The sequence below is a fragment of the Sinocyclocheilus grahami genome, unplaced genomic scaffold, assembly GCF_001515645.1.
Source record: "Sinocyclocheilus grahami isolate Dianchi unplaced genomic scaffold, SAMN03320097.WGS_v1.1 scaffold675.1, whole genome shotgun sequence".
In the NCBI taxonomy this organism is placed as follows: Eukaryota; Metazoa; Chordata; class Actinopteri; order Cypriniformes; family Cyprinidae; genus Sinocyclocheilus; species Sinocyclocheilus grahami.
Window position 1 is genome coordinate 280019 of NW_015505854.1, and position 24672 is coordinate 304690.

Consider the following 24672-nt stretch of genomic DNA (forward strand, 5'->3'; position numbering starts at 1 on the left):
ACATAGTTTAAGTCACTCTCCAGTCTTGTCATAGAAAGACATTAAAAAGACCATAAATAAAAAAAGAAGATGAAACACTTTAATTCATTAAACAAAATAATACAAACTTGGTAACATTTAGAAGAAAGCACAGAACAAAAAGTTGAATAGTTTTAAATACTTGAAATATTAAATATACGTTCAATTGTATTTATTTTTATTGTATATTTCTAGTATTATATCATACCATATCATATATCATATCGTATCGTATATCATATATCATATCATATTACATGACATATTTCATTATATTATATATTATATTAAACACATAAAACAAAAAAATTTAAAATATATTTTAAAATATATTGAAAAGCATTAAATTTGAAATATTCTGAAATATACATTATTTTAAATAAGTATTTTTTATTTTTTTTACTATTTGTATCCATATTATGTTATATTAAATGTATTCTATTATATTAATAATTCAACATTGTTAATTAATTTCAAACACTTTAATTTACTAAACAAAATAATACTTTGTACAAACTTGAAAATATTTTGTGGTATTTAGAAGAAAAAAAAACATTGACTATCTATAAATATATTAACTATTATTAAATATACATTATATTATATAAACACCTAAAACTAAAAAGTGTCACACACTTTAAATATGAAACATTATTAAATATATTTCATTTATTTTATCTATTTATTTCTTGTTTTTACTATTTATATCCATATTATATTATATTTATTATTTTAATTACATTAACAATTACATTAAAACACTAATTTAGTTAACATAATAATACTTAAACATATTTTTTAGTATTTAGAAAAAAACATTGAATAGCTTTTGAAGAGTGATAACTCGTATTTCCATGTCATGCTGTACAATAATCAGGAACAAGAACTTCTGCAGTTCATAGAAACAGAAAAAGAGAGAAAGAATAAAAACTGTTGTGCTTGGTCTTTGGTTCTAAAGGTCAGTTGTAACTAGAGCATGTGCTGTTCAGTGTTTGTTACGCTGTGTTTCTAATGGATCCACATGTGTAACCGTGGCCTCTGTGCCTTTCCACTGATGCACGCGTCTTTCCACATTGAACCTGAAGGGAAATGTGAAGTGTACTTTTTTTATGTCATAGAGAAGACTCATTAAAGCAGGGGCATAACAATTCCTCCATTAATTTTCCAGCAACCAGTTTTTAATTAATAGTGCAGGCAGTATTAAATATGGAGTACACAAATTGCCTGTGGGCTTCGTAATTAATTCTAATGGAAGAAATTAAAAATTGGTGGGGTGGATTCAGATTATTCTGCTGTATGGCCGTGGTTTCAGGACCACTGGAGCGACTCTGTCAAAGAAAAGATCTTGCCTGGACTTTCCAGAAATCTCCGTCCTTTCTCACGCCGACGGATGAACGTCCATCTGCCCAGAATGACCTTGGAATAGACTTGAAAGGATGTTTTTGTGCGTTTTAAAATTCCAGGAATCCCTAATTTAGCTTGATTTGTTTACTCAGCGCTTGTTTTTGTTTTATGGTTGTTTGGTTTTATGGGTTTTGAATGGCTTTGTTTTGGTTTGGTTTGATTTTAGTTTTTATGGGTTTTGTTTGGTTTTTGTTTTTATGGGTTTGTTTTGTTTTGTGGTTTTGTTCAGTTTTATGGATTTTGGTTTGATTTTTGCTTTGTCTGTGGTTTTGGTTTGTGTTTGTTATTTTTTGTTTTCGTCTTGTTTTATGTTTGTTTTGGATTTTATGGGTTTGTTTTTGTCTTGGTTTTTGTTTTGCTTGTGGTTTTGGTTTGGTTTTATGGTTTTTGGGATTTTTGTGTTTTTTATGAGTTTAGTTTTTTTCATGGGTTTGTTTTGTTGTTTTGTTTGGTTTTATGAATTTTGGTTTGATTCGTTTTTGTTTTGTGGTTTTGGTTTGTGTTTTGTTTTTGTCTTGTTTCATGGTTTGTATTGAATCCGTGTATCATTCGATCATTCGTTTTTTTATTTAATATCGAAAGCAGAAAAATTAGAAAACTGATCCTTTTTCGTTTTTTTTGTTTTTTTCCAAAAAACGAAAAACGAGAATTCAGCTTAAATTTTCGTTTTTCGTTCATGGGTGGAAAAATGAATAAACAGCTTGAATATTCGATTTCTACATGTGGGCGGGAATTAAACGCCCCTTTCTGCTGATTGGTCAGTCGAAGATCAAACCGTGCCATCATCAGTTCTTCTGCAGTATCATGCAGCAGAATAATAGTCCTCTGCTGCCGCAGTTGTACAGATTAATAATCCATTTGATAAATTTCATATTTTTCTCAACAAGCAGACTAAATGAATAGCTCGTCTAATGACAGAGTATTAAGTTCCCTCGATGGGGGAAAAATCCAAGTGAACATCAATCAGTACTCAATATTAATTTAAACTGCTTTAAATATGACTGCTGCTTATTTCCTGTGCACTTCAATACTGATCTGCGCTTGACTGTAGTCGCATCTGTCTGCTTATGAGTTTATTTAACCCATCGCAATTTCGCAACATCGCCCACATGTAGAAATCGAATATTCAAGCTGTTTATTCATTTTTCCACCCATGAACGAAAAACTAAAATTTAAGCTGAGCGAAAAAGGAGCCGTTTTCTAATTTTTCTACTTTCAATATTAAATAAAAAAACTAATGATCGAATGATACACGGATTGTTTTGGATTTTATGGTTTTGTTTTTGTCTAGGTTTTTGTTTTGCTTGTGGTTTTGGTTTGTTTTTTTGTTTTGGTTTGGTTTTATGGTTTTGGGGATTTTTGGGTTTTTTATGAGTTTTGTTTTTTTCATGGGTTTGTTTTGTTGTTTTGTTTGTTTGTTTTGTTTTATGGTTGTGTTTGGTTTTATGGGTTTTGAATGGCTTTGTTTTGGTTTGGTTTGTTTTTGTTTTTATGGGTTTGTTTTGTTTTGTGGTTTTGTTCAGTTTTATGGGTTTTGGTTTGATTTTTGCTTTGTCTGTGGTTTTGGTTTGTGTTTGTTATTTTTTGTTTTCATCTTGTTTTATGTTTGTTTTGGATTTTATGGTTTTGTTTTTGTCTTGGTTTTTGTTTTGCTTGTGGTTTTGGTTTGGTTTTATGGTTTTTGGGATTTTTGTGTTTTTTATGAGTTTTGTTTTTTTCATGGGTTTGTTTTGTTGTTTTGTTTGGTTTGGTTTTATGAATTTTGGTTTGATTCGTTTTTGTTTTGTGGTTTTGGTTTGTGTTTTGTTTTTGTCTTGTTTAATGGTTTGTATTGGATTTTATGGTTTTGTCTTGGTTTGGCTTGGTTTGTGGTTTGATTTGACTTGGTTTAGTTTTGGTTCGTTTATGTTTTGTCATGGTTTGTTTTTCGGTTTGGTTTTATGTTGTTTTGTTTTGTTTGTGGCTTTGGTTTGATTAGATTTGGTTTACTTTTGATTCATATTTTTTATTTTTGGTTGGGTTTGTTTTTGTTTTTTTATGGCTCTGGTTTGGTTTTATGGATTTGTTTTGGCTTTTATAGTTTGGGTTTGGTTTTATGTTTTTGTTTTATGTTGTGGTGTTTGGTTTGTTTTATTTGTTTGCCTTTTGCTTTTTTGTTTTTGGCAAGAAAGCGTTATTTTCATTCAATCTATGTCTATTTTTTCTCTCTCTCTGAAGGCCGTTGCACATCCTGGTGTGTAATGCAGCGGTTTGCACACAGCCCTGGGATTTAACGGAGGACGGGCTGGAAACCACCTTTCAGATCTGTCATCTTGGCCATTTCCACTTGGTTCAGCTCCTGCAGGACGTCCTGCGGCACTCCGCTCCGGCTCGGGTGGTGGTGGTTTCCTCAGAGTCTCACAGGTGAGACTTTAAATGATCTCCCATCATTCCCTCATTTCATCTCTCATGCATTCATGTAAAATCATCCATTTTCTCTCAGTTGTCGCTTCACCAACAGCCTCTGTCGCTCATGTCTCCAGATTGTGTATGGATTATCCTGGCCGTGAGGTGATGACAAAGTCGACATGTGCAGAGGAATAGTGGGGATAGATATATAACAGCTCAACTGGGTAGTTCAGCCAAAAATACTATATAAAAAAAACATTCTGGCATTATTTACTTGCATTCATGTCATTCCAAACCTGATTTTCATTCTTCACTGGAACTTAAAAGGAGTTTTAAACTGTTTTCAGTGTCACACAGCACCTGAAATTGAATGCGGATGTAGTATATAGAAACAAATATATACATACATAAATATTTAGCATGAAGCTTTTTGTTTTCATTGTTGCAGTTACCAAAATGATCATTGTGTTTCCCCCTTTTGAATGCACCAACGTAGAATAGCCACATGAATACCCACGAATTATGTAATTTTTTCCCCTCCATAGTAAATAATGACTTAAATTTTCACCCGTTTCATCTGAATAGTCAGCTGGACCACTTAAAAATAAATAAATAAACAAACAAACAAATAAATGAAAATATTTATATTTTATATTAATTGTTATTATTTTTATTTTTGTTTTAAATATCAAGAAAATTGTCTCATATTCAAACTTGCCATATTGCTAAAGGTTTAACATAATTGATGCCAAATGTTGTTAGTTTTTATGTGTAAAGTTAGAATGTGTGGGGACATTTTTTAGTGAATAATGGACCATTTTTATCTAAAAATGGACCACTGTTATAATACTTTTATTTATTGAGCTTGATAGACCCTGCAATTTCATTCTTTGGGGAAAAATGTGTTGATTTCATACTGAGTTTAGAAACAGAAGAGTAAATAATTGATATCGAAATGTTAATTTTTTGGTGAACTATTCCTTTAACTAGTTTCCCACTCCCACAGTTCACACCTTTAGTATTTGTACCGTTGCGATGCCCGCAGATGTTGTTGTTTACCCAAGCAGAGATGTAACGTGTCAAACAGCAACATGGGCCGCACTGAGCTTGTCATACAGTGAACGTGACGTTTTGATTGGTTGTTATGTAAAGTGTATAATTAAGAGGTAAATGTTGAATGCAATTGCGGGCTCTGATCCGCACTAGGGGAGGGAACATTCATTTCACTGCAGTTTCTTGGGACTGTTTACATACACACAAGGACACATTGAGAAAATACGTCTTGTGTTCAGGGGCCTTGTCAAACATCTGGCGATTAACAGCTTAGTCAGAACCAATTAAAGAACATCATGTCGTAGCTTTGATTTGCATTAAGTCAGACCTGGCCTGCCAAAACTCATTTAGTTCGTTTCTCCATCGTCTCACATTCTGGAGGTTATTCCCGCCTGTTAAACTGTGAGACTTTAGGTAGACTGTAGTTCGTGAGAAATCGGTTTTGTTCATTTGTTCACAATTGACTATTTACTGTCTTTAAAGTGATTGTTCATCCCAAAATGAAAGTTCTGTTATCATTTATTTACCTTCCAAGTTCCAAACCTTTACTTTCTTCTGTGAACACAAAAGTAGATTTTAAAGAGTGTTGGAAGCCAAAAACAAAGACACGAAACTAGACACCAAACAAGACACCAAACAAGACATCAAAGACAAAAAAAAAATGGACACAAACCCAAACAAGATGCCTACAGAAAAAAGCAAAACAACACATAAAAACAACTAAAAGAAACACAAAACAAAGAGCAAAACACAAAACCAATAGAAAACAAAACGTATAAATCAACACAAAATAAAATGTAAAAGCTAACACAAAATAAAACAAAAATCAACACAAAACCGCAAAACACAACACCAACACAAAACATAAAACCAACACACAAAAACCCACAAAAATCACAGAAAACCGTAAATAATATAATAAGACACAAATTAAAACACAAAACAAACAAAAGAGGAACAATAAATAAATAAAAAATAACAAACACCAACAAATAAATAAATAAAAATACAACACAAAACATAAAAACCAACACAAGACAAAACAAAACATAAAAACCAACACAAAACAAAACAACAACACAAAAAACCCCACAAAAATCACAGATAGACACCAAACAAGACACCAAACAAGACATCAAAGACAAAAAAAAAATGGACACAAAACCAAACAAGATGCCTACAGAAAAAAGCAAAACAACACATAAAAACAACTAAAAGAAACACAAAACAAAGAGCAAAACACAAAACCAATAGAAAACAAAAAACGTATAAATCAACACAAAATAAAATGTAAAAGCTAACACAAAATAAAACAAAAACCAACACAAAATAAAATGTAAAAGCTAACACAAAATAAAACAAAAATCAACACAAAACCGCAAAACACAACACCAACACAAAACATAAAACCAACACACAAAAACCCACAAAAATCACAGAAAACCGTAAATAATATAATAAGACACAAATTAAAACACAAAACAAACAAAAGAGGAACAATAAATAAATAAAAAATAACAAACACCAACAAATAAATAAATAAAAATACAACACAAAACATAAAAACCAACACAAGACAAAACAAAACATAAAAACCAACACAAAACAAAACAACAACACAAAAAACCCCACAAAAATCACAGAAAAACGTAAATAATATAATAAGACACAAATTAAAACACAAAACAAACAAAAGAGAAACAATAAATAAATAAAAAATAACAAACACCAACAAATAAATAAATAAAAATACAACACAAAACATAAAAACCAACACACGACAAAACAAAACATAAAAACCAACACACGACAAAACAAAACATAAAAACCAACACACGACAAAACAAAACATAAAAACCAACACACGACAAAACAAAACATAAAAACCAACACACGACAAAACAAAACATAAAAACCAACACACGACAAAACAAAACATAAAAACCAACACAAAACAAAACAACAACACAAAAAACCCCACAAAAATCACAGAAAAACGTAAATAATATAATAAGACACAAATTAAAACACAAAACAAACAAAAGAGACATTTCTCAAAATATCTTTGTTTCTTCAATTTTGATTTTAATATGAACTGCTCGTTTTTGTTTGTGAAGGTTCACAGATCTGGTGGACTCATGTGGGAAGGTGGAGCTGAACCTGCTTTCACCTCCGCAGAAGGAGTACTGGTCAATGCTAGCCTACAACCGTGCCAAACTCTGCAACATCCTCTTCTCCAGCGAGCTGCACCGCCGCATGTCGCCCCACGGCGTCACCTGTAACGCACTACATCCTGGGAACATGATGTACACCTCCATCCACCGCAGCTGGTGGCTCATGACCCTGCTCTTCACCTTCGCACGACCCTTTACCAAGTCTATGGTAAGAGCAAGAGATTTCCCTCTTCACTTGATTTAGTGTGAAGGTTGAGTATGTTCATGAGTTTTGAGTTTTATGCTACTTCAGCATCATAACTGAAATGGCAACCGATTTTGAACTTGCGTTCATAGGCATCGACAACACGTCACAGTTAACTGTCTTCATGTGAAGCATACGGTTCACTTGATATGCAGCTATTTTGAGTGGAGTTTGATGTTAGTATGTTGCTATGCTAATGCTAAGCTAACACAACACTCTGAATTGTTGCTTACACAGTGCAATTTTTTAATTTAAAAACTTGAGATGCAGTGCAGTGGAATCACAAAAGCTTTATGTGCACATTTTTTGAACGATATGTACGAGATGCAAGGCATTTGTCTAGAGCATGTTTACATCGAAAACAATGGAAAAGCAGCGCAGTGTTATTTTATGAATAGCCCATAAGAAGCATAAAAATATGCTGGGTGTAATAGAACATTTCTAATTAAACATTTTTAATTTAAGTGTTTTTGATTATATTTTCTGGTATTGCATTAAATATATTATTATTAGGGATGCACCGATATAAAAATTTTGCCTGATACCGATAAACTTGTTAGTTTGTTTGTTTATTTATTTTTTATTTAATGCTATGACCAATAGCCAAGAAATGGCTTTAAAAATTATATACTATTTTGTCTAAATAAATAAAAACTAAACTTAAAATAATAAACAAACAAACAAAAAATAATAAAAATCCAGTTGTTTTAAATGTTGCAAGTTACATTTTACAGTACAGTATGAAAAATCTGTAAATTTTGGGGTTATTTATCAATGGTAAAGGTTATTGAGTTATTTGTGCTATTAAATAAATAAATCTAATATTGGCCGATAACCGATATGGTACCGATATATATTGCGTATCTGTAATTATTGAATATATTTATAAATTTAATATATTACTTATAATTCTCTCAACTTAATTTCTTTCCACTGAGCTTGTCACAATGTTCTGGTATTCCCTTTCTGGATGAATACATGTGATGCTGCCTTACAATTTGGCCAAAGATAGGGGTGCTCCGATCAGGATTTTTGAGGCCGGTCACAGAAAGCAGTATCTGCCGATACGATCACTGATACCGATCTTTTTAAAGCTTTATTTTTTATAATTTTATAATTTTTTTTACCACTGACAGAAACACTCAGCTCTACTGCCTTTTCTTTTGCATTTAAACCTTTATTACAAACAATCATGTGGTTCATAAAAAACTTTGTTTTCCTACCTATTATTGCCTTGTTTATCTAAAAGTGCTATTTTCCTTTAAAACTAGCCAACAAGCCATGTGTGTTGACTGTGAAACACAGTAGACTTTAATTATATGTATTTATGGCATAATACATTTTCGTTTTCATATTTACCGCAAACAATGCGCAGTCACTTTAATTCAGAGCGTGCAGCAAACTCGGTGTGGAAACAATCACTGCACTGCTGCAGACACACCGATCCTGGAACGCACTGCCTGACCGCAACCGTGTGCAGTGAACGCTTTAATCCGTTAACATGAGCGCAGAAAAAATACGCACCGCATATGCACTGCAAACGTGTGTGAAAGTGTGTGTGAAGCGTTATGTGTGTGCGCTGCGAGTGTGCATGAGAGCGCGTGAGTGCTGAATGGTTTAAACACTGGCAAGAATTAAAAAGAAATGCATTTATAAACTTTAGTGACGATGCAACACTGCCTCGATTGTGAAAGTGACAATTCCTGTGTTAACTGTGCAGCTCGCTTATAGCCAGACGCGATTTGATTTGAAGCCATTTGCGCATTTTAAGAGAGAAAGAGAGAGAGTGTGCAGTGATTCACTCATGCTGTTTGTGAAATTATGTCTCACAGAAAGTTTTCAAATTAGCTACTTTATAAGTTATTTAATGAAGAAATTTGAACTGTACCTCACCTTCAGCATTATAATTATTTCACCCGCGCCGGACAGAGACTGAGACTGTGCCACTGCATGTCGTGCCAAACCTCTCACGGCAGCGCCATCAGCTTGAGATCGGTTTATGAGATCAAACATCCCAAATTATTATCGATAATAGTCCCCGATTATCGGCCGATAGTGATCGGTAGCCGATCAGTCGGAGCACCCCTAGCCAAAGATATCTTAAAGTGTAACTATGCTGCCTTTTGCATTTGCCTTTTCATTGGGAACCAGCTTGCTAGAGTGAAGAACAAAGCTATTGTGTTTTTTGTCTTTCACCTATATGATTGTTTTCCTCATTTCAAGTGACTTTTTTCAGGTACAGTGGTTGGTGCTTGAATTTTTGTAGTCCAAGAAAGTTTTTCTAGCATGTTTTTGAGTTCTTTAGCAGGAAACGCCTGTAGTTAGCGTGAGTGAGTGAGTGTGTGTGTGTGTGTGTGTGTCACGCTGCCGTGGCGCTGCTCGTATAGCCCAGCGCCGCATAAATCAGGCGGGCAGCTCTTCCTGTAGGCAACACTCTCCCGTTTTAGCCCGAAGAGGTGAGTCACATACACTTACAGAGACAAACTATAAAATTCAACATCCTCATAAATCATAAAGTATCTGCCTGTCTCGCACCTGAAGCATTTCCTTCCGCTTCTGATATGCTTTAGGCCACACAATGCATTTGATGTATTCTTTGTTTTAATTTTGGTTGAAAACTCTGAAGGCAGGTTTTGAGTATTTCAGCTGAGCTGATTATGTATTAAAGAGATGGGTATGAATATGTCAGAAGTTTATGCGCGCGGCCCAGTCGTAACTCGAAACCGCTCATTTCTCCAGCAGTCAGTCATGTTTGATAGACGTCGGTGTGGATCAAGGCTTTTCACTGCATGGAAAGTCTGCTGCTGTTTCTGAACCGGGATTTGTTAATTTGAGGGAATTTTTTTTTTTGTGCTTTGTCTGTTGATGAGACCTTGTTTAACATTTTATAGTTTTGAGCATGTAAATAAGAACCGACATTTTAGAATTTTTTTGTTTACTGAAGAAAATACCAGTGCTTGTAAGGCAACAAATTACGATTCAGTTTGCAAATTTTCCAATAATATCATTCCAGATTTGTAATAATTTTCACTCTATGGTTACATTTTTACAAGTATTTAAAAAAATTTAATGTAAATAAATAAATATTATGAATTCAATTCACTGTTATAAATTATTATTATTTTTATTGTTATTATTATTATCATCAATATCATTACTATTATTTTTCTTCTTCTTCTTATTATTATTATATACATTATTTTTAGTTTATTTATCTTTCTCTTTATACATTATTAGTTTATTATTTCTTTATCTGTTATAGTCATTTTTTTCTATATATATATTTAAAATAGATCTAGATATCATATCGATATAATTTTTAAATAATTAAATTATTTGAATAGATCTCTAATAGATACTCTCCGGTTACATTTTCACAAGTTAATAATCTTTCTTTCTTTCTTTCTTTTATAGTATATAATATATTATCCTAAGCTGCTATTATTATTATTAGTAGTAGTAGTAATAGTAGTATTAATATTAATCAAAATAGTAATTATTTTCTCCAACCGTGCATATTACACTTAAGATGCCTCTCTATCCCTTTTCTGAAACCCCTCAAAAATTAGTGAACTTAACACGAAACAGTGCTGTTATTTTATTTATTGGTTATGAGGCTATGAAGATGGTATCGTTTTAATTGCTTGCAGTCTCATATGGGATGCTGGGAAATTGTTCAAGGTTGCAAAGCTCTGCAGAATGTTGACAGGAAGAGCCTGGAACGATATTACACCCAAGCTCAGGAAAACACCTTTGTCTTCTCCAAGAAGCTGTAGGTGATTTATAACTGCGCAAATTTAGAATAAAACCTCTTATTTTGCTGTTTTATGGCATCTGAGTGGGACACTTCCATTTAGTTCAATGCATAGACACATCACAATAATAATTAATTAATCGATTTATTATCATTGTTATTTGTTTAACTCATTGAGATTAAAACAAAATAACAATAAGATGGCAGATGCTATTTTAAAATGCAGAGGATGTTGCAGTGTAATTCATAAAACCGATTATCATCATCTCATCTTGTAATGTGTAGATAATTTTCAGTTTTGCTGAGTTGATAAAAATTCATTGGGAAAGAGGCAGGACTGATATCTGACTGTAACTCTCACGACTGTTTTCATCTATAATCTGTACATCAGATATGTTCTGCCATGCATCTCTCTTGCTCTCTTTGTGGCCTGCAGTTGTACATTAGGCCCATGCTGATCTCCAGATGTGTTTAGCTTCGATAAGAGTGGAGTCATTTTCACTTCATAATAATCAAGTGGTCTCTTGTGCTGAGCAGAATGACGGTACTGATCTATCCTGGCATACAGACGTCCTGTCAGCGAGAAGCAGGGATAAAATGCATCATTGCGTTGACTAAACTCACAGCTGAGGATTTTAATGTACAATTTAGGATACAATTTATAACCAACCAAAGTTGTAAAATCTGCCAGCAGTGTTGCGGAGTAACTAGTTACATGTAACGGAATTATGTAATTTAATTACAAAATAAATGTAACTAATGTGTTACAGTTACTGAGAAAAATGTGTAATTACATTTTGTTGTGGTCGTGCTTTCAAATTAAATTTTTATAATTAAATTTTTTTATCGATTTTGGAAGTCAGTAATCAGTAATCACTGACAGTAATCAGTGTTGATGATTAACTGTTGAAAAGCAGTAAAAATGATTAACAGTTGAATACATTCACTAGAAATTTAGAAAAGTAATCAAAAAGGAAATCAAATGTAATTAGTTACATTGCTTTAATAAAACAATACTTATTACATTTTAAATAGGGTAACCTGTAATCTGTAACCTATTCCATTTCCAAAGTGACCTTCCCAACACTGTCTGCCATTGGAATCATTTTGATGAGAAAGTCATTTGCAACTAAAATATACTGTATTGTAGTAGCATTGAATTTAATACAATGACTTACTAAAATAGGTTTAGAAACAACAAACCACTGCAATTGACGTTACTTGCTCAGAAATCCAAAAATTCCCCAATTACTAATTTCCGTAAACAAATGTTGTTACTTTTCCAAGAAATGTTGTTTTTATTAGATCTCTAATGCTTTGTGCGCGTTAGACATTTTTGCTCAATGTCAAAAAAAGGTCATTTTTGATACTTCCTATGTGGTTTTATGTGAAGTACTGTAGGTCCCCGAAGCCTCTGTAACCTTTTCATTTGTGTAGTCAAACAGCTGTTTTAGCATGTTTGGTTTGACATTTCTTAGACGGCTGGGTATTGTGGCATCTAATAGCTGCTTGATGCTTTGGGACATGAAGCTGCTGGGAAAATCACAGCCGCCCAATCAGCATCCCACCTTCCCCCGCTTCATTGGGATCCAGTCCGGCGCGTTTTCAGCAGTTTAGCGCAATTATTTTCCCCAAGATTGTGCCTCAGGCGCTCCGCTACCTTTTTACATATGCAGGGGCTGAACTTTTGACCATGGCCCAATAGTCATACATTAGTCTACGGTTTGCTCTAAAAGGGGGACTTTAACAAGTTCCTCTGTGCATTGGCAAGTGTCTCGCCTCTCGCCTGTGAGATAATTTAGCCAGCCTGCTGCGAGACTGCTGCCAGTGCTTCCTTATGGGAGTCTAAATCTCTCTTGCTCTCGGTCCCCTTGTAAGCCGAGCGAAAGGAGGAGATGCTGCTGATGGATCTTTCCTCACGCTCGGCTAACGAGGACTCTGCTTCCATTAGTACACTACAGAGGCATTACCCATTCTCTCTTTCTCTTCTCTAATGAAGTCTCGTCACCCCGAGTGGCTCAGATTTATCCCACTGCTGTCGCGCTGCGATGAGCCCTGTCGGCGTGGCGAGTGTCCCCCGGTAACCGGTTGTAAGGTCAGGTGTTGTTATCTGCCTGTACATGGGTCCTATCACGGCAGCGGCGCAACCGGGGCTGACAGGCGCTCAGTGGAGCGGAGCGAAGTGGGGCAGAGGTCTACACCCAGAGCCCCTTCCGCTGCGGCGGGACACAATGAGCTGCCAGCAGCCCTAATGGGCTCATAATTGGTGATTAGGGCCTGCAGGTTGAGAAGAGAACCGTTTCACTCAGCCTACCGGAATGTTTTCCGCTACAGGCTGCTGTGCTGTCTTCTACTGGAGCGATCGGCCTGGAACGATCCGCTTGTATATCAAATCTAATGGCCACTAAAACCACTTTCACCCTGTGGATATATCTGACAATATCCCTGTTCTTTTTCAAGGGTTTTTTCCTGATCTGTGTTTCCCAACACTGTAACTTCAGGCACCCCAACAGTACACAGTATCGCTTATCTGACCAGAGTCCAGAGTTTGGAAACACTGTTCTAGATCAGAGTGTTTTAGACCTGTCCTGGAGACCCCCCAGAACCACACATTTTGTTAGGTCTTCTTGAGGGTTGCAAATGGGTGGGGAAAAGAAATCTGGTAAATTTCCAAGAACTTACCAAAAGTTTCCGAAAAAATCCTGGAATGTTTCCAAAAATTCTAGAAAGTTTCTGGAAAATTACCAGAAATGTTCCATCCCTTTGCAGCCCTAGTCTCCTTTATCAGACACATTCAATACAGGTCTTGGAGTATCTTCTGAGCTGATGAGTTGATCCAGGTGTGTTTGATTTGGAAGAGTTTGGAAATACGTGGTGTTGGGGTGCTTCCAGGAACAGGGTTGGAAACATTGTTCTAGATCAGATTTTTTTAGACCTGTCCTGGAGACCCCCCAGAACCACACATTTTGTATGTCTCCTTGAGGATTGCAAAGGGGTGGGGAAAAATCTGGTAAATTTCCAGGAACTTACCAAAAGTTTCTGAAAATTTCCCAAATGTTCAGAATTCTAAAGAGTTTCTGGAAAATTTCTGGTAATTTACCTTCGCTTTGCAACCCTAGTCTCCTTTATCGGACACATCTAATACAGGTTTTGGAGTATCTACTGAACTGGGGTGCGATTCCCAAAAGCATTGTTAGCTAACTATGGTAGTTAGTTCCATTGAAATCTATTGGTAACGACGGAACTTGCGACCATAGTTGCTTTTGAGAAACGCACCCCTGATGAGTTGATTAAGAAGAGTTCGGAAATATGTGGAGCTGGGGTTCCTCCAGGAACAGGGTTTAGAAAAACATTGTTCTAGATCAGAGTTTTTCAAACCTGTCCTGGAGGCTTCCAGAACCACACATTTAATATGTCTCCTTTAGGGTTGCCAGTGGGGCAAAAAAATCTTGTAAATTTCCAGAAACTTACCAAAAATTTCCAACATTTTCAGAAAGTAAAAAAAAAAAATCCTTGAAAGTTTCCAAAAATTCTAGAAAGTTTCTGGAAAATTGCTGGAAATTTTCCATTTCTTTTCAACCAGACACATTTAATTCAGGTCTTGGAGTATCTACTGAGCTGACAAGTTGATCCAGGTGTGTTTGATTAAGAAGAGTTCGGAAATATGTGGTGTTGGGGTGCCTCCAGAAGCAGGGTTTGGAAATCTGATCTAGAACAGTGTTTCAAACCTGGTATAAAAAAAAATTCTGGTAAATGTACAGGAACTTATCAAAAGTTTACAAAAACAGGGTTGGGAAATACTTTTATATCAGTGGTTCTCAAGCATGTTCCTAGAGCCTCCCCAACACTGAACATTTTGCATATCTCCTTTGTCTGATAAACCCATTTTTATTCCACCTCTTTCGGACTTTCCGGTCTCTTTTCATGATTTTGTCCCCTTGTTTCTAAAGAACAGCTGACAGGTGTATCTGCTGCACAAGACATGCAGCATTGAGACATCCATTATCAGTAGTGCTTAACTTCTGCCAGATTGCTTTGAACTGTTCTGGGGTCCACATGAACTTACCTCAGACCCCAGTTTTCAAGTGGACCCGGGACCACAGGCCCAGATGAACTCCCACAAATGGCCCATCAGACATTACACCACATAGGAATGCTCTTTTGCAGCCCTTCTGCAGGTAAATTGGATCCAACGTTGGAACAGTAGGTTCAGAGCAGCCGACTGTGTGAACTATGCATGTAAACAGCACAACGCCTCATCCTGCATAACTCTCTGGTTAGAACTGAACATCAGACCTTAAATAGACTTTAATCTTTAATCTAATTGAGTGATATGTTGGCTTGATGTTTCTCCATTCTCTCTCCATCTCTCTCACCTCCCCCTACATTACCTATTATGAGCCTGGAAGACAATCTGAGACCTAAAAGCACACAATCCCATTTGCTTGTATTGACATGTGTGTCTCAACTCAATCCTATTACCAGGATTATAGTCTACCAAGACACACCATTTCATTAAATTAAAGTGTGGGTCTAGAGGCATCCACACACGTACATACGCTTGCAGCTCTTTGGAGCGAGCGACTCGTTGTGCAGTAGGAAACCGAGCAAATAGTTTATTGCTTGATCAGCCGATGTGGCCAGGAATGTGTCGGAATCGATAAAGGACCAATCAGAGGCAGGCAGGCAGCAGGCAGGCAGCATTCAGGCGAGCCCAGGAGCTGTCATGTCATTCTGGTTTGACCCCCAGTCAAAGTCACACGGCGGCCCATCCATCTGAGTGCGCTGAGCTAATTCCGTGTTCATCTGAAGACCATCAGATCTAGCACGTGAATGCTAGCAGAATGAGACGATGACTTCCAGTGACGTGCATTGATGATGTTTGAGAGGATTCTGTCGCTTCGATTAATTCTTCAGGGGCCTCTTATTTGCTTTGGCCAGAGATGGTTCACTATGGGCTGCATCATGTTGTTGGCCTTGCCATTTTTATTCAAAGTATAATGAAGAGATTGCAGGAAATTATATGAATAGAAGGGGAGTAGTATTAATGCAATGTCATGTTGGATTTATTGTAATATTAATAATGCAATTACAGTATGTAATTACAATGTAATGACAACTCTGCTTTTTTACACAAGGTCAGGAGGTTCATAAGGGTCAACCATTTTACGGAAAGTTGGAAAGTCATAAATTTGGTAATTCTGTCATGACATGAATTATGCTCCATAAGAGATTAAATTTGCATGAGTGGCATGAAATTTTGTCCTCATGAATCTGTTGGAGCACACGTGCTAATGATTAGACTATGACCTCGACAATCACAATGTTTGGTTTCTTTGAAAAAATATGGCTCAAACCTATTTGGTTCTCAAACCTGGCATCTTTGCAACCCAAACTCCTCTCAAAACACCCCTTTTCCCAGAATTCCCAACTGCTTCCCCTAAAATCAGGCTTCCAGATCCATATCTCCCCTGATAGAGGCCTGTTTTTTGTGACATGTGGCTGATGGACTATTTTTCAAATTGATTTCAAAAATGTACGTAAGCAGTTGATCTTCCACCCTAGATTACCTATTGATTTTTAATATGAAAAGCTCATTATACAAACAGTAACTGCAACACCAAAAGCTAGCCAACCTTTGCATAAATCCTTTAATTGAATTCCCAGAGCCTGTGGTTCTACATTTTTTTAATTAAATCCATTTCTTTTCCTTTTTTCCCCCTTTCTTCTGTAAGTGTTGGTGTTTAATTTGCATGCTGTGAAGTGGGTCCTGTCCTAGATAAAGTGCCATTGATCCTTATTAAAGCACACCTCTAGGCCTGCTGAAAACCAACTGGGAAAATTAAATGTGTTCATGGTGCATACACTTATTCCCTGCATGATCGGATTAGAGAGGGAGGGAATGGGAGAGAGCGAATGAGAGTTAAAACGGAGAAAGAGGGTAGTGAATGGAGAACGGAAAATAAAATGAAGAGAAAGGGGAGACAGAATGATATTGAGGGGGGAAAAGCAGAGAGATGAAAAGATTAAGAGGGAAAAACGAAGAATTATTATTGATTTGGCAAACATTATTACGTTATGTTTCTCCAACCGTCCCAAAGAGACACCGTTGGGCCTGAAATGAAATTCTGAGCCGTTTCATCACAAATCCAGTTGTGTATTTTTCACATTGACTATCTAATAGCCTATAGATGGCTTTATCAAAGCTGCTATTAATATTTTTCTAATTGGCTTTTGTGTGTTGTCGGGTTACTCTCATTTGTTTGGCTCTGTGGGAATAAGTAACCACTTAATTTCGTTTGTAATGATCATCTGAACTCTTTCCAGATGGGCTTAGTCGTAATGAGAACCTGCGACCTTCGGTGACCCCTCCACTTTATTCAACACTGGTTATTAAATATCCATGATTGTGTTCACCTCATAACAAGGGAGAGTAATTGTTCATTAGAAATTATTCGACAAAATAAGGCTGATAATATTACAGAAGATTGATGTTCCTGTTTCTTTGACATCGACATTGATCAGCCATCGGTCAGATGATGACGTGTTTATAGCATGTTCCTTTCAGTACTGAAATCAACTTAGTACTGAAACAGTACTTTCAGTTATCTGCCAATGACGGACAAATTGTGAAAATTAAAGAAATACATTTAAACACTTTTATTATGAACAAATCTGCTTTTGTTTGCCAAGTCAAGCATCACTATTATTATAACTCATATTTAAAGTTAGGTTTTTGAACACAGCCTTATGAGGCTTGTTTTATTTGACTGGATGAGCAATAAAATGCATAAAAAATTAGTGATTTGCATTGATTTACAGCAATAAAACAAAACAGAACTAGACACTCAGACACACACACTCTCTCTCTCTCTCTCTCTCTCTCTCTCTCTCTCTCTCTCTCTCTCTCTCTCTCTTTCTCTCTCTCACACACACACACACACACAAATCTAAACTAAAAAGCAAAACACAACAAACATCAAATAAATAAATAAATATTCAAATAAATAAACAAAAAAACAAAACGGAGAAACGAACAAACACAAGTCACATATAATTAGAAAATACAACAAAGAACAAACCAGCTGAAAACACACACACACACACAACTAAACTAAAAAGAAAGCAAAACAAACAAAAAATAATTAAATAAACAAAAAAAAAGAAACGAAAAATAAATAATTACAAAATGCAAACAACAAAATAACAAATCAGCTAAAACACACACACACATAAAACAAAAAACAAACAAACTAAACAAAAAAACAAAAAAAAATTTGAAAACAGGAAAACCAAAACACAAAAAAGAAAAGAAAAGAAAACCAACATGAAACAATAGAAAATGAAACAAAACAAAGCGTAGGTCATAATACAAAACACAACTAAAAACACAGCAAAACGCAAAACAACACCAAAACAGAAGACAAAACAAGAAAATGTAGGTCATAAAATTACAAAACACAAATAACAACACAAACATGCCACAACAATACATAAAAAAACAATACGAAAAACAAAACATGAAGCAACAAAAATAAAAATAAATAAGGAAATAAAACAAACAATAAATAAATAAATAACAAAACAAAAACGTGTCATAATGTTGTTATTTTTAACACATATCTTTAAATTTAAATGTATCTTTAAATACCTTAAAAGTCACAAACAAACTGGCCGGCACCGTTTTGTTTGCTCATCAAAGCCAATTTTGCTTGCGTTTGGCGCTCAGCAAGTGTTAATGTCAGATGGAGACCACACATGAACACTCGCACACCTCATGTCACATTCTCACACACGGTTCTTTAGCCTGGACTGAAGCAGATGGAGTTGATGGGTAGCTTTTGCTTCTGCTGGTCTGATGGCTGTTTACCGGAGTCTCTGTCTGTAGTGGCTGTGCTTTTCCTGCGCTGATCAGTGACCGCAGACAGTAAGATTTATCATGTATTTGTGCTAGTTGATTGCCAACAGAGGCGGCTGTCTCCCAGCGGTGCTGTATGCAGACTGCTGCTGAATCAATAGGGATTAACCTTTGACCCATGGGCGCATACTTATACACACACTCGCCGTCCGCACACACACCTCCATTTCATCAGTTTCACTTAAACACAGCCACTCACTCAATAACTCTCCCACTGCTAATTATTTTCAAAGCATGTAAGCAGCTCTCTGGAGGAAAAGCGGGAGGAGGTTAGGGATGATCGGGAAAGGTATCAGCTCCATACATCTGCAGATCCATGCGTCTCACATCGGTAATGACCGGCTCTTCCTGTCTGCCTGCTTGGAAACACCTCTGCACCCCGAGAGCATCAGAACTGAGGATTTCAGCTTGGATCGTGTTTTTGTTGGACTGATGCGAGCTTTGAGACTAAGATTCACTAATGTATTTGACCACGGGAACGAAAGCAGATTCATGGTTGAGGAAAGGGCCACTTCCTGTCAGATTTCTGCATGCAAGACAAACAAATGTACACGTGAACAGGAATATTGCAAGATCAGCGTGTATAACAGCTTGTACTTTGTGTATTAACAGACCATTAGCACACCCAGTGATTTTGGTTTGGTCTTTAGTTCTTGTTTGTTTTGTTTTGTGGTGGTGTTCTGTTTTGTTTGCCCACTTGAAAGCATATCTACCCTATACATATCTATCTATCTATCTATCTATCTATCTATCTATCTCTCTCTCTCTATCCATCCATTCATCCATATCTCTATCTATCCATTCATCCATCCATCCATATCTCTATCTATCCATCCATCATCCATCCATCCATCCATCCATCCATATCTCTATCTATCCATTCATCCATCCATCCATCCATATCTCTATCTATCCATCCATCATCCATCCATCCATCCATATCTCTGTCCATCCATCCATCCATCCATATCTCTGTCCATCCATCCATCCATATCTCTATCCATCCATATCTCCATCCATCCATCCATATCTCTATCTATCCATCCATCCATCCATCCATCTATCCATCCATCCATCCATCCATATCTCTATCCATCCATCCATCCATCCATCCATCCATATCTCCATCCATCCATCCATCCATCCATATCTCTGTCCATCCATCCATATCTCTGTCCATCCATATCTCTGTCCATCCATCCATCCATATCTCTATCCATCCATCCATCCATCCATATCTCCATCCATCCATCCATATCTCTATCCATATCTCTATCCATCCATCTATCCATATCTCTATCCATCCATCCATCCAGTGTTCTAGTGTTTGTTTATTTTGTTTTTGTTTTTATTTTGCTTTTTTAAATGTATTTATTTATCCAATCTGTATAAATCTGTACCCTGTGTCTATCTAACATCTCTATGCATTTCTATTTTTGGCTTCTTTTTGATTTTATTCAATATTTTTGATTTTGGTTTGTTATTCAACCATTGTTTTTGTTTTTGTAGTTTAAGTTTTTTGTTTGTTTGTTTTTATCTAAATAAATAGATTTCATTTCACTCTCAGTCTTAGTTTTGCACTACAATAACTCTGACAAACACACACACATTTATATACACGCGTTTGGCTACCGAACCCTGTTTGTTAAAAACAGTTCAGAACACTGTGAGTTGTAATGCAGACAAAACACAAACATACTGTGCAGACTCTCTTTAAACAATCGGTATCAAAAATCAACTCGGCTTTTACTGGCACTCTGTTTTTAAAAGCTTTAAGCTCGGTTGAATAAATATTAAAGGGTCCAAACATCAGAGGTAACAGCTCTGTTTTCCAGCTAGCTGCTCGCTTTAAAGAGCCAAATCACGTTGTAGAGCAGAATGCTTTTAATGTGCATTATCACTTTACATAATTCTCATAGAAATCGCGAGGGGACAAAGGTCACTGTAAGTGATCTGATGCTGTTTGGTCGACACACTTATTCGTGCATTAATCATTGAGCTGACCTTTGACCTCCAGAGTGCTCAAATAAGTCCTGAATAAACAACCATCGAGAGAGCTGGAAATATCGAGTGCATTTTGCTGAACAGAATCAAGCTTAAACCTTCTGATAATATAAAAAAAATTGTTCATTTAGGGGTTCACATAGGACTATTTAAAAAAAAAAACATTGTTCAAACAAAAAAAAGAGAACTCGAAGTTAACTATTCCATAAAAAGTGAATGCTGTGATCAGCCAAACTCTTGTGATACACATTTTGCCTTCTCATGAATGTACTAAAATGTCTTCTTTCAAGGCATATTGTCACAGTGAATAATTAAATAATTAAAAAAAAAAATTGGCTGGTAATAACTTTTGTTATTCATATTTTTGCTTCCTCATGAATCCATTAAAATATCATCTTCCAAGGCACATTGTTACAGTGACATTTTAATTATTATTATTATTATTAATAATAATAAAAGTAAGTGATGGAGGAACAAGAGAGGGAAGTGTCACAAACCGTAAGGCCACATTCCAGCCAGCATGGATATTTTTGCTTGAGAAAGTGTTAATTTAACACTGAAGTAGTTTGCATGCTAGGTAGCGTGCTTTGTGTGATGTTCAATTACACAAAGTGTGTGTGCTTCTCTGTAAGCCTGTGATGATTGGTCAGTTGCATATAGTCTCATTTTCCCCAGCCGTCTCTTTTAATGTCTTTGCTTTCTTTTTACTTTCACAGATAATCCTACTTTAGTAGCACACCGCTGTGTGCAGTATGGCAGCTAAGCAGAAAACGTAATCCTCTACTCAGGTATTGATAGTTTAGATTGACTCCTGCTGGCTTTCATAAAGACTGATGAGACCTTTTACTGCCAAAAGAGCAGGAAATTACAAGAAAAAGACAGAAGATGATGTAATGGATATTGGAGAAAGTAGACAAAACAAAAGAGGGATAAACAAACAAAACAAAGCAAAAAGAACAAACAAATTCAACTCGACAAACAAAAGACAAAACAAACAAACCAAAAGAAAAACAAAACCGTGAAAGATCAAACAAACAAAACAAAGTGGGCGAAAGAACAAACAAATGATTTGGAATTTAATAAAAAAGTATAAAAACAAAACAAAAATGAAAGTGAACAAAGAGGTAAAAAATTGAAAGGACAAAACATAAATTAAAGCTGCAAGCAGCGATGAAAGTGCCCTCGCACCCGGGCTCACCGCCACCCGGTGGCTTTAGGAAATCAGCGAACAGCAGACAATATGCATTTAAAGTGGTAAATATAGGAGGAATATGTCAAAGTCATTTATATGTGCAAAATGTCCTGCTGCCAGCTGGTGGCGCTATGATTATAAATGAATGTTGGCCTTGAGACATGTTCAGGCCAGGACTCTTATCAAACATGTGATGTTTGGGGCAGATCGGACATAGCATGTTTAAGTTAGTGTGAAACAAGTCATTTCCTGTTGGCAGCAGGTGACGCTATCATTTTAACTGAATATTGGCCTTTAGATGTGTTCAGGCCAGGACTCGAAAAACGTGTGAAGTTTGGGGCAGATCAGACATTGTATGCATGAGTTACAGCAACTTCCTGTTTCATGGCATTAATAGCATGCTTTAGCACTTATCTAAGTGTTGCTAGCATGTTTGAGCATATTTCTAACATGTTTAGCACACAATGGCATATTTTACTGTGTTGCTAATAGTGCATCACAGTGTTAAACATGTCACTTCCTATTGACAGCAGGTGGCGCTGTGACTATAACTGAATTTTGGCATGTAGATGTGTTCAGGCCAGGACTCTCATCAAACATGTTAAGTTTCGGGCAGATTGGGCACTGCATGCCCGAGTTACATCAACTTCCTGTTGCTCTGCATTAATAGCATGCTTTAACACTTAGCTAAATGTTGCTAGCATGTTTCTAGCATGTTGCCAGCCTATTTAACACTTGCTGACACTTTTTAATATGTTCCTAGGAGTCCATAACAGTGTAACCCTCACCAAATTTGAAGATGATCCGATTAAAACTGTAGGAGGAGTTCGTTAAAGTACGAGGCCTGGAAATTACAAAAACTGCACAAAAATCATACTGGAAATTCAAAATGACGTACTTCCTGTTGGTTTTTGGATTTTGTACCAAGAGATTTTTTTGTAGGTAATGGTGTGTTACATGTGTCTACCAATTTTCGTACATGTACGTAAAACGTAGCTCGAGGCGCACTCCGTTGAAATTTTACAGGTGGCGCTATCGAGCCATTTTGCCACACCCACTTCTGAAACCTATATCAGATGTAAATTTTCGCCAGTTCTGACACGTGTGCAAAGTTCATGAGTTTTGGAGCATGTTTAGGCCCTCAAAAATGTATTCACTTTGGAGAAGAAGAAGAAGAAACGGAGCAATTCCAATAGGGTCCTCACACCATCGGTGCTCGGGCCCTAATGAAACAAATTGAGCAGAAGAATAAACAAATGAGTGAAATTTTATGAAAGACTGAAAAATAAAAAAATGAGTGTGAACAAAAACCGAGTGTAAGAAAAAACAAACAAATCAAAGCAACTGAAAGAAAAAGCATGAGTTTGAAAGCAGAAAATGAAAGTGAACAAAAAGAAAAACAAAAGAGTGAATGAACAAACAAACAAAAACAAGCAGGCAAAAGAGCAAACTGACTGAAATGTAATGAAAAAGACTGAAAAAAACAATAAACAAAATGAAAGTGAACAAGGAAATAAAGAAATTGACAATGAAACAAAACAGAAGTTGGAATGAATGAAAGTATAACGTGCTAAAAAACAAGCTAATGAAAGAAAAGCAATTAAATGAAAGAATGAACAACCTATTGGAAGTGTGTAGGAACACGAAATAAGCAGAAAACAAGTGAAAGAAAAAACAAACAAATCAAAGCAACTGAAAGAAAAAGCATGAGTTTGAAAGCAGAAAATGAAAGTGAACAAAAAGAAAAACAAAAGAGTGAATGAAGAAACAAACAAAAACAAGCAGGCAAAAGAGCAAACTGACTGAAATGTAATGAAAAGGACTGAAAAAAACAATAAACAAAATGAAAGTGAACAAGGAAATAAAGAAATTGACAATGAAACAAAACAGAAGTTGGAATGAATGAAAGTATAACGTGCTAAAAAACAAGCTAATGAAAGAAAAGCAATTAAATGAAAGAATGGAACAACCTATTGGAAGTGTGTAGGAACACGAAATAAGCAGAAAACAAACAAAAAATCACAGTGAACAAAGAGAAAAACAAAGGAGTGAAAGATCAAACAAACAAAAAGCGGGTGAAAGAACAGCCAAATCATCAAAACTTTAAAACAAAAATGAAAGTGAACAGAGAAAAACAAAACAAAAGTGAAAGAACAAAAACAAACAAAACAGCAAGTAAAAGAACAAACAAATGAGTGAAATTTAAAGAAACAACGTGAACAAAGACAAAAAAGAGAGTTCAACAAACAAGCAAAGCAAATGAAAAAACAAACGAGTTAAATTGCATGAACAAGACTAGAAAATAAAACAAGCAAAGCAAAGAAAGTAAACAAAAAGAAGAAAGAGCAATATAACAAACAAAAACAAGCAGACAAAATAAACAAAAGTTCAATGAATAAAAGAATAAAGTGTTAACAAACAACCTAATGAAAGAAAAGCAATTAAAGGAAAGAATGAACAACCTACTGCAAGAGTGAAAGAACATGAAATAACAAAAAGAAGGACAATGAAACAAAGACAGAA

At 35.7% G+C, this 24672-nt stretch overlaps 1 protein-coding gene across 4 annotated transcripts in view; it reads left to right on the forward strand.

The window, feature by feature from the left end:
* The window catches only part of wwox (WW domain containing oxidoreductase), a 261346-nt gene that overhangs the window by 89523 nt on the left and 147151 nt on the right, over positions 1 to 24672 (forward strand). For 3 of the 4 annotated variants that reach the window (XM_016242894.1, XM_016242893.1, XM_016242895.1), the window contains exons 7-8: positions 3640 to 3825; positions 6981 to 7245. In XM_016242894.1, coding sequence (XP_016098380.1) covers positions 3640 to 3825; positions 6981 to 7245 — 451 coding nt within the window. Of the gene's footprint in view, positions 1 to 3639; positions 3826 to 6980; positions 7246 to 19186; positions 19685 to 24672 lie in introns of those variants that run through there. The other variant, XM_016242896.1, reaches the window with a different exon arrangement.